Source organism: Ochotona curzoniae, unplaced genomic scaffold (genome assembly GCF_017591425.1).
Source record: "Ochotona curzoniae isolate NIBS_2020 unplaced genomic scaffold, NIBS_Ocur_1.0 scaffold_4701, whole genome shotgun sequence".
In the NCBI taxonomy this organism is placed as follows: domain Eukaryota; kingdom Metazoa; phylum Chordata; class Mammalia; order Lagomorpha; family Ochotonidae; genus Ochotona; species Ochotona curzoniae.
Window position 1 is genome coordinate 30,951,676 of NW_024467122.1, and position 10,437 is coordinate 30,962,112.

A 10,437-nucleotide genomic window follows, 5' to 3' on the forward strand; every position below is an offset into this window, starting at 1 on the left:
CGTTTTTTCTTTTTTTGTAAATCATGCATCTGATAGGGAACTTAAATCAAGAATGTGTAAAGAACTCAACAAAAGACAAGTACTCCAATTTCAAAGTGGATTAAGTCTATTGTGATGGTTGATTTTGTCAAGTGGATTAATTAATATCTGGAAAGCTGAAAAGGCACAATTCTGGTGATTTTCTGTGATCAGTGTGAGTCTGAGGAGCTGGGATAGGAAGACTTACTCTCGGTTTGGGCAGTCCCATCGATGGCTTTGATGGTTTTCGGGTCTGGACACAGTAAGCACGGAGTGGGAACTGGTGTTTCACTGCAAGCCTGGCCAACCGCAGTCCTGCCCTGGCCATCATCACCCCAGCTCTGCATCCTATGAACTCCGGGATGTAGGCCAGTGGCCCTCATGGCTTCCAGCCCTCCCCCTCTGGGCGCTTTGGGCTTGGACTGAGCCACTTCCCCAATGCCCCTGGCATCTCCAGCCTACAGACCACGTGCTGTGGGATTTCTCAGACACAAATCTCCGTTCTGTCTCTCCACTCTAATACAAATCTGAATAGATCTTTATCCAAAGAAGATACAATACACACATGAAAAGATGCTTAGCATCATTAGCCACTAGAGAAATGCGCCTCCAAACCCCCATGAGATACAGGTCTACCGCAGTGAGCCAGCTGAAGTTAAAGACGACAGGAGAGTAGGGAGAGCAGTGCAGGCTTTGGAATCCTCCTATGACGTGGGAGGATTAGAAAACGCTACAGCCACTGTGTGTCCCTCGGCCTTTCAAATACTTAGATATGCTTTACTCACATCCTGAAGGGCTGTACATTCGCTTCCTTCTGCTATGAATGCCCTTCCTCACCTAATAAACTGGCTCTGTTCCTTAAGACTCCAGACTCTGCCGGTGCCTTCTCGGAGCTCACAAGATATCCGGGGCATCTGCCACTGTGGCATGCATGGCTTCGTTCCACCAACCTCAGCTTCCTTTCTGGGTTTCTACGGGATGACTTGCCCTCCAGGCAGGGGCTGTTATTTTTATCTTTGCATTCCCAATCCCCAGCAAAAAGTGCTCAATAAATTAAATGAAGGCAGGAGGAGGAAGGAATGGAATGAATGAATTCAATTTATTCTCGGATTTGTTTTTTCATCTCTCCATGTCTGTGAACATATAAGCTTTCAGAGGTTCCATTTTTCATGTTATTGTGACTTTTTTTGTATGACATGTAAGCCTACAACTTCTACAATAAGCTAAAGAAAGGATTACCATCTTCAATAAATTCCTAGCAAGTCTCTTTTCTCAGATACTCTTTGTGTGTGTGCATGTGTATGTCTTTTTTTATATGTATGCCTTTTTAAAAAGATTTTATTTGTGAGGCACGGAGACAGAAAGCTCCCATCTACACTAGAACATTCTGACATGACAGGTGTCTTCATGCCTGCTTTCTCTGTCGGGAAAGTGCTGTGGGAGTTAAGATGATGTCTTGTGGTTGTTGTTGTCATTGTTATTTTAAGTTTTACTTACTTGAAAGGAAGACTTACCAAGAGAGGAGAGACAGAAAGAAAGACTTCCCATTCGGTGGTTCACTCCCCAAATGGCCACAAAGGACGAAACTTGACCAGTTCAAAGCCAGGAGCCATTTGGGCCATTTTTTGCTGCTTTTCCAAGCACTTTAGCAGAGAGCTGGATCAAAAGTGGAGCAGCCAGGACTTGAACCAGCACCATGTGGTATGCCAGCACCACAGGCAACAGTTTTACCCACAGTGCCACAGAGCTGGCCTCAAGAGTGTTGTTTCTTGACAACAGAATAGAGCTCTGTTTTTCATATAATCTTTCAAATGTATCATTTAAGACAAGTCTTTTGGGCCCAGCACAGTGGCCTAGCGGCTAAAGTCTTTGCCTTGCACCAGGATCCCATATGGCCACTGGTTCTAATCCTGGAGGCTCCCACTTCCCATCCAGCTCCCTGCTTGTGGCCAGAGAAAGCAGTCGAGGGCGGCCCAAAGTCATGGGTTATTGTACTCACGTGGGAGAATCAAAAGAGCTCCTGGCTCCTAGCTTTGGATCGGCTCAGCTCCGGCTGTTGAAGTCATTTGGGGAGTGAATCAACGGATGGAAGAGCTGCCTCTCTGTCTCTCCTCCTCTCTGTATTTCTGACTTTGCAATAAAAATAAAATAAATCTTAAAAAAAAGATAACTCTTTTATAAATTATTTCCAGGCCAAGCAAGATGGCCTAATGACTAAATCCTCTCCTTGCATGCACTGGGATCCCATATTGGTTCTAATCCCAGCTGTTCCATTTCCCTTGCAGCTCCCTGCTTGTGGCCTGGGAAAGCAACAGAAGCTAGCCCAAAGCCTTGGGACCCTGCACCCATGTGGGAGACCCAGGGGAAGTTCCTGGCTCCTGGCTTCATATCAGCTCATCTATGGTCATCAACGTCACCTGGGGAATGAACCAGCAGATGGAAAATTTTTCTCTCTGTATATCTGCCTTTCCAATTAAAAATCATCATAATAATAACAAAATAAATCTTCAGAAATATTTTCACATTGCAAAACTATAGGAGAAACTGGCAAGGGATGAGAAGGAATGGTGTGGGGATGAGGGGAAACCCCCGAGTCCCTGGAACTGTATCATAAAAAATGAAATTTTAAAAAGAAAAAAAAAAAGGTTATTTTCAGGGGTCAGCATTGTGACTCGGGAGGTTAAACCACTGCTTATAATACTGACATCCCCTAAGAGTACTGGCTGTGTCCCCACTGTTCCACTTCCAACCCAACTCCTTGCTAACACACCCGAGAAAGCAGCAGAAATCAACCCAAGCCTTGGCCACTGCAACTCAGCTCCAGCCGCTGTGGTCACTTGGGGAGTGAATCAATGAATGAAGATCTTCCTCTCTGCCTCTATTCTTCTTTCTATATCTAACTTTGCAATAAATCTAAAAAAAGAAAACGTGAAATTCTGTTTGCCTGCTTATATTTCAGCACAGCATTTTCCCAGTTCAATATCAGATTTTGGTTTGTTTTGTTGTTGTTGTTGTTGTTGTTAATTTACTTGAAAGGCTACAGAGAGAAAGAGAAAGAGAGATCCTCTATCCTTCACTGGTTCACTCCCCAAATGGCCATAATAGCTGGAGCTGGGCCCAGCCTAAGCCAGGAACAAGGGGGCTTCTTGCAGGTCTCCCCCGTGGGTGCAGGCACCCATCTCCTCTGCTGCTTTCTCAGCCACATCACAGGGAATTGGATTGGAAATGAATCACCTGAGACATGAACAGGTGTCCATATGGGATGCTGGAGCCACAGGATGGAAGATTAGCTTGTTGAGCACCATGCCCTGAGCAGCTCCTGTCCTAAGGCCCTGGGAATGTGCGTTTTACTAGGCAATAGGGTTTTGCAGACATGGTCAAGGATCTTGAGAGAGAGGAGAAAAGGGGGTCAGGGCAAAACTAATCATAAGGTAAGAGAATTCAGATGAAGTAAAAATCCAAGAAATGTTACTGCTGGCCAGAGGGAGAGGGGAGGGAAAAAAACAAGGACTGTGGGCAGCTTCTAGAAGCTGGAAAGACAAAAACAAACCAAACAAACAATAACAAAATCTGAAGCAAAATAACAAAAGCAACAGCCTTCTAGTCGATGAGACCTCTCGGCCTCATTGATGTCATTCCTGTAAGACATTTCTAACCTCTGACCTCTAGGCTCCAGAGCTGTAACAGAATCCATGAGCGCTCATTTGTCACCAGGACATGTGTCTGCCACTCAGATCCCTCCACTCCCCAGGGACCAACATCCATGCAGCAGCGACTAATAAACACTGCCCCTTTCCTCAGCGTTGTTCTCCGTCCCACTCCCACCCCTGGGCTGGGCAGCCACGGGCTCCTGAAATCCACCCTTACAGGGGCCTGAAGAAGGGACTCCTCACCTTCAGGAGCAGCACTCACGAATCTGAAATCAGTTATTTTGGCCCCTAGGAAGCACCTACTATGAGCTAGTTTCCAGAAACTATAACATAACTGTTGGTGGAGTGGTAACATAAACAAAGTTATCACTGAACACAAAACGGGTGCAAGGAGAAAACTCTTCAGGAGAAGAATACTAGAACACAAAAGGGATGACCTGTGTCTGGGGAGATCTTGGGGACAGGATGATGTGAGATCCTGAACCCTCCGCTTTGGTGGGGAAGGTTGTAACAGCCAACACAGGAGTCACTGTCCCCAGACCTGGGCTCTGCCAGTGGAGTCGCCAATCTCTGAGGCTGGAAAGGGAGGGAGACCCCAGACACTAGTGTCCAGCCAGGGGACAAGTCGTTGACACACATAGTAGAGCCCTGGGAGTGGGGGTGGGGGTGAGTGTCCATGCTCCATGACTTCAAGAGACTTCAGGAGAAAATGAAAGGGTTCCTAAACTTGTGATGTTCCCACCAGATACCAAGTATCATGTGCTTGCATGGGATTCTTGCTTAGATGTTAGGGGGTTTCTTCTCCATTTTTCTAAGTCAATTTTCCAATTAAGAAAATGAACACAAGATACAGACATAAAAGGATCTTTGTTTAAAAAAATGAAAGGGCTGTGCTTGCTTCGGTAAGCACAGATACTAGAACTGGAATGACACACAGATGTTCCGCACAGCCCCTGTGCAAGGCTGACACCACAGATTTGTCTTCCATATTTTTTTAGTGGAACAAATCTGATTAATAACTTCAGGAAAAAAAGGCTATGTCTTTGTTTCATGGGCAAAATGTAACATGTGCCATCCAAAACACAGGACACTGTGGGTACCGGAATTTATCAATGGTGTCGGTACCATGGCTTAATAGGCTACTCTACCTCCAAGTGCTGGCCTTCCAAATGGGCACTGGTTCATATCCCAGCTGTTCTACTTTCCATCCAGCTCTCTGCTTGTGGCTGGGAAAGTAGCAGAGGATGGTTACAGCCTTGGGACCCTGCACCTGTATGGGAGACTGGGAAGAAGCTCCTGGCTCCTGACTCTGGACTGGCTCAGCTCTGGCCATTGTGGCCACCTGGGGAGTGAACCAGTGGATAGAAAGTCTTTCTGTCCTTCTCTTTATAAACCTGCCTTTTAAATTAAAAAATAAAAAAGAAGTGAATTTATCCACATATAATCTAGGGCTTAACTCCTTCTCACTAGGATTTTTGGCTCCCTAACCTTCATTATTTGTGAGTTCACATACACACACACACACACACACACACAAACACCATTTTCCAATCTTGGAGCTGGAAGGATCTTACAGATGACTTATTGACAGCCTGGTTTAGAGTTGCTGACCTGGGCTCTGGATGTTAGAGCCGTCTCACAGGTTACAGACATGGGGCTAAGACCAGGAATCACACCCCCACAGGCTCGGTTTGCATATGGGGTTTTCCTGGAATTGTTTGCTTTGTTCCCAACAGTTTCAGGCACTAACGATTCTACCTTTTCAGTACAAATCATTTTCACAAAAGCAGCTTTATCAGAATTTTAAATTCATTCTAACAACTCTGCAAATGAAGGAAGTGAGGCTCTCACGGGAAACGTTTAGAGAAGCCAGCATCTTGCTTTCATTAAAAGCAGCTCAGCCTATAAAATGTTTCACTTGTAACACCTTCATCACAGATTCAGAAAGTGCTAAATCTTTAGCAGACTTGTCCTCAGAGTGGGAAGTGATGATTTCCCCAGCGATGAATGAGAGACTTCTTTATGCAGAAACTCAGAGAAGCTGCCTTGGCTGGGTGATGCGAGCTTTGCTAAAATGGGCTGTAATTGCCGAGGAGGAGCGAGGGGAGAATCACTACTCTCGGGGCTGCTTACTTGGTGTCAGCAGTCACAGCTGGGGCCTCACGAAAGGACTACCAACAGAAGTGTACAACTTGCTTGAAGTAAAAAAAGAGAAACAAGTATTACAGGAGCCCTTGGCAGGCCACCCACACCACACAGCAGAGGATCAGGTCTGGCTCCAAAGCAACTGCTTGGCAAGGCACACCCCAGGAGGCAGGAGGTGGCAGGGGTTCGGCCCTGGCCCAGCTGCAGCTACTCAGAACGTTTGGGGTTCAATCTAATTTTATATAGATATATAAAATTACATATGTATCTATATAATATATAAAGGATTTTGGCCCAGTGGTTAAAATAAAAGCCTCTTGGGAAGCCCCGGACCCCAGCTCCTGTTTCCAGCTTCCTGCTATAATGAGCCCTGGGAGGCGGCAAGGGCTTGGTTCAAGTACTTGGTTTCCTGTCACCCACAGGAGAGATCTGGATTGAATTCCCAGCTTTTGACCTCGACAGGGCTCAACTCGGACTGCTGCGAGCAGGCAATGAACCCTCAAATGCAAGTTTGCCTTTCCAATAGCATATATATATATATATATATATTTTTTTTTAAAGAACGCCCCCTTTAAATTTAAGGATATTGCCAAGGATAATTATCATCTAACTTTTGCTTATCATCCTAATTATTCCAATTGCAGGTTCTTGAAATGATTTTTGCCCTCTACTTATTGTTTGGGTTCAGTATATTTCAGTCAACCACGGTAACACCTCATACGGTGGTGGGTTCCCCGCCCCGACCCCCATCCTCGTACTAGAGATATAAACAATTCAGGCGAATCTGGGGGTTTTCCAACAACACTCAAAACGATGCAATCCAACACCTTCCGACAAAAACCGCAGGTGAGTGAAGGAAACTCCTCCAGGCTCGTGCGACCGAAGAGGTGGTGAGGAGACGCCCCTGGGGGAGCCCAGCCCGGCCCTTTCCCTCGCCGACTGAGGAGGTGCTATCCCGAGGGCGGCTCCGCCGGGCCCCAGGGCGCCGGGGTTCCGGCCGACGCCCGCGAGCCGCCTTCGGGCCTGCGGGGCCGGGCGTCCCGGGCTCGGGCGGAGGACACCGGCCGCCACGGGGCCCGCGCCGCGAGGGAGCAGCAGGAGGAGGACCGGGCCCGGAGCCGGACGACGCCCTCCCGGACCCGGGCGTGCCCACGTGACGGCCCCGCCCGCGCCTGCGGCCGCCGCGCCCGCCGCCTCCCTCAGGCTGCAGCTCCCGGCGTGCCCCGCACTGCCGGCCGCCCCCCTGGCCGCCCCTCCTGCTGCTCCTCCTCCTCGCAGTGCCACAGCGCCGGAGTCGGAGCCGCCGCAGCCACAGCCGCGGGCACTATGGTAAGGCGGGCGCGCCGGCGGGGAAGGCCGGAGCCCTGCGAGCAGAGACCCCCGCGCGGCCCCGGGCACGGAAGCCGCCATTTTAGCCTGATTTGGGCCGCCGAGGTGGGCGCTCCGGCGCTGGCGGCCCCGCGGCTCGCTCCAGCCAGCCGGCCTGCCCTCCCGCTGTCAGGCCGGGCCCTGGCGCTCTTGGGATTCCTGGGGGGCGGGGAGGGCGCGGGCTGGGGGGCCGGGGCGGGCGGCCGGGGACCCCGGGGGTCTGCCAAGGGTGGGTCGCGCGCGCCCCTGCTTTCCCCTTCCCCTTGGATTTTGACAACCTGCGCGCTGTCAAATGGAGCCGGGCTCCGAAGGCTCTAGGTCCCGGGGTCTGGCTGGCCTGTGGTAAAGCGCTGGCCGGGAGATTAAAGAGGTGGGATAAGTCTTTTAAAAATGCCTTTTCGCAGTTAATGATAATAATAGTAGTCGTAGTAGTAATAATAATAATGTTTCCCACTCTTTTCCGTTAGATGAAGTGTCTGCGTTTGAGCCATGAGGCAATTGTGTTTTAGCCATGGGCGGTTTGGAGTTTACACTTGCTTCTCTTTCCTTATGAGGAAGCAGCAGTGGCTGGGGATGACTTTAAAGAAAAAAAAAATAGTAGAGGCATGAACAAAAATCCAAGAGCGTTTTTTTTTTTTAAGGCCTGCAGAGTTGACACAATACAGAAGGTATTTTTTGCAACTGCTCCTGCGGCTCTGACATCACCCAGTGAAATAGGAAACATTTCAGGGATGGGACAACTTGCATTTGTCCCTTTCGCTCTTCCTTCTGTTTGCTTCCACCTCCCAAGCCCTTTGAGGATGAATGGGCAGGATGAGTTAGGGTCCGTCGATGAATGTTTTACCCTTTTGTAAAATGTGACAGATCCGAGAGGACAATTTGCATGCTTCTATGCCTTTCTTTTTCTTTCTTTCTGTCTTTTATTTATTTGTTTGTTTATTTCTATCCTGACAAAATTCTGATTTCTCTCTGGGCACCTGGTCATTTTGCTTAAAACCAAGAGGCAATCTGAATGACGGTTGCTTTTTGTTTTCAGGCTTCTGGAGTGACAGTGAATGATGAAGTCATCAAAGTTTTTAATGATATGAAAGTAAGGAAATCTTCTACCCAAGAGGAGATCAAAAAAAGAAAGAAAGCCGTCCTCTTCTGTTTAAGCGATGACAAAAGGCAAATAATTGTAGAGGAAGCGAAACAGATCTTGGTGGGTGACATTGGTGCTACTGTAGAGGACCCCTACACATCCTTTGTGAAGTTGCTACCTCTGAATGATTGCCGATATGCTTTGTACGATGCCACATACGAGACAAAAGAGTCTAAGAAAGAAGACCTAGTATTTATATTCTGGTGTGTAAAAACAAAAGCAAAAAGTACTTTTGAAATGCAAGGATTGTTCATCTGAGTCAGTTTTGCCTATGCTTTTCTTGTAGCTGTGATTCAGTGACCATTTGTCTCTCTCCTTAGGGCTCCTGAAAGTGCACCTTTAAAAAGCAAGATGATTTACGCTAGCTCTAAAGATGCCATTAAAAAGAAATTTACAGGTACAAGCAGTTTCCTATTTTGTGCTGAGATATTGCTCTTAGTTGCGATAAGCTGTTGGGATAACATGTTTGTTTTATCGTTTTAGGGATTAAGCACGAATGGCAAGTAAATGGCTTGGATGACATTAAGGACCGGTCAACACTGGGAGAGAAATTAGGAGGCAATGTAGTAGTTTCACTTGAAGGAAAACCATTATAATATGACAGTCAAAGTGCCATCTGGATCTTATGGAACATCCGTTTCTCCAGCTCAATCCTTTGGAATAATATTAGGGTTTTGTTTTGTTTTGTTTTGTTTTTAGTTTTTGGGGGTTTTTTTGATGGTTTTTTTTTCCTTTTCCACCCCCCTTTCTCCTGGGCCCTTCTAACACAATGAATGAAGGAGGCAACATTCATTTAAGCAGCCTATCAGTGATTGCCATTAGACTGTTAATACAGTTACTTTATGTAGAACCCAAGGAATGTCTTCCCTGTATGAGTTCAGCCAAAAGAACTGGTTAGATGCCTCCATGGTAGCAAGCACTACAACGAATGTGATTGTCAATGTGAATAGCTTAGAATACTACAAAGGGTAAGCTAACTGAATGCCTTGAAAGTATTATCCACTGGTCAGATGCTCAACTTGTTTCAGTATTATTTATAGTTGCACTTGATTGCAGTTCTGAAGCTTGAGCATTCATACACCTCACCTGCCTTGGCCAGCCTCTGTGTGACATGGCAGCACGGATATAACACTATGCATTAAAAGCACTTTTTTTGTAATGAGTTGAATTCCCTTCAAAAGGAATGCCAATTAAGTTTCATTAACTGTGTCATCAATTTATCCTAGTACCTCAGTGTTCATTCCTGTTACCTGCATACTTTCTCAAAAGAAATAGCTATTATTAATATCTTTTTGTTTTCCATTGAGTGTACACTACTGAATAAGTGTAGGAGTTTTATGTTTACCATGTGAGTCTTGCAACACTAAAGATATTTTGAATATCAGTCATGATGGCAATTTCTGTATAAAAGAGCCTTAAATGGAACATTGTTTTGAGCTCAAACCCCCCCCCCCCTCACAAAAATGGCCACGTTGCAATAAAAATTGTGGCATATTACAGAACGTTGCCTTGTTTTCCTTGGAGATTTGTAAATGTCATGTGAAACAACTAGGGTGAACAGCTGTCGTGAATCTGCACTGGTCATTTGAGGATTTTTGTTTTTTGGTGCAACATTCATATGTGGTATTTTCCTGGTTTGTTGGAATTATTTGGTTCAGAAAGTATTCTATCCTGACGCCACCTAATATAAAATGCTGTTGTTAAAGAACAGTACTTTTATAAACATGTTTATTTATTTCCTTTTGTGTTAGTATGGAGATCAAAAGTTTTGGTTTTTTTGGTTTTTTTTTTTTTGCACTCTGACAAATACTCTTCAGTGTCTGATTTTGTTCTCTAATTAGGATAGGTTTTTTTTTTAATTCACATTTATTTTATAAGTAATTGAGTAGTAGAAGTAAGAAGCTCTTATTTGGTCATAATGAAAATAATTTGTAAAAGATTGTCCCTCCAATAATACTTATGCTTAGGAAAATTCATTTCAGCTAGTATTCCTTAACATGTTTTTCAAATTCAATTAAAAAAAAATCTGTATGGCAGGCTTAAACGTTAGTAATGGATTTTGACTGCAGTCCAGGCCGCTCTCCTTATAGAGAATTTGATCTGCTCAGTGTGAGC

At 45.9% G+C, this 10,437-nt stretch overlaps 1 protein-coding gene and 1 non-coding gene across 2 annotated transcripts; both read left to right on the plus strand.

Moving 5' to 3' along the window:
- Positions 1-4,558: 4,558 nt before the first annotated feature.
- On the plus strand, positions 4,559-4,662 carry LOC121149570. The gene has a single exon (XR_005882721.1). It is a non-coding gene; the product is annotated as a U6 spliceosomal RNA (small nuclear RNA).
- Positions 4,663-7,092: 2,430 nt separating this feature from the next.
- CFL2 (cofilin 2) lies at positions 7,093-9,814 on the plus strand. Its single transcript, XM_040969499.1, has 4 exons — positions 7,093-7,142; positions 8,218-8,525; positions 8,643-8,719; positions 8,806-9,814. The coding sequence occupies exons 1-4, from the start codon at positions 7,140-7,142 to the stop codon at positions 8,916-8,918; spliced, it is 501 nt and encodes a 166-aa protein (XP_040825433.1). The 5' UTR covers positions 7,093-7,139; the 3' UTR covers positions 8,919-9,814.
- The last annotated feature ends 623 nt before the right edge of the window (positions 9,815-10,437 follow it).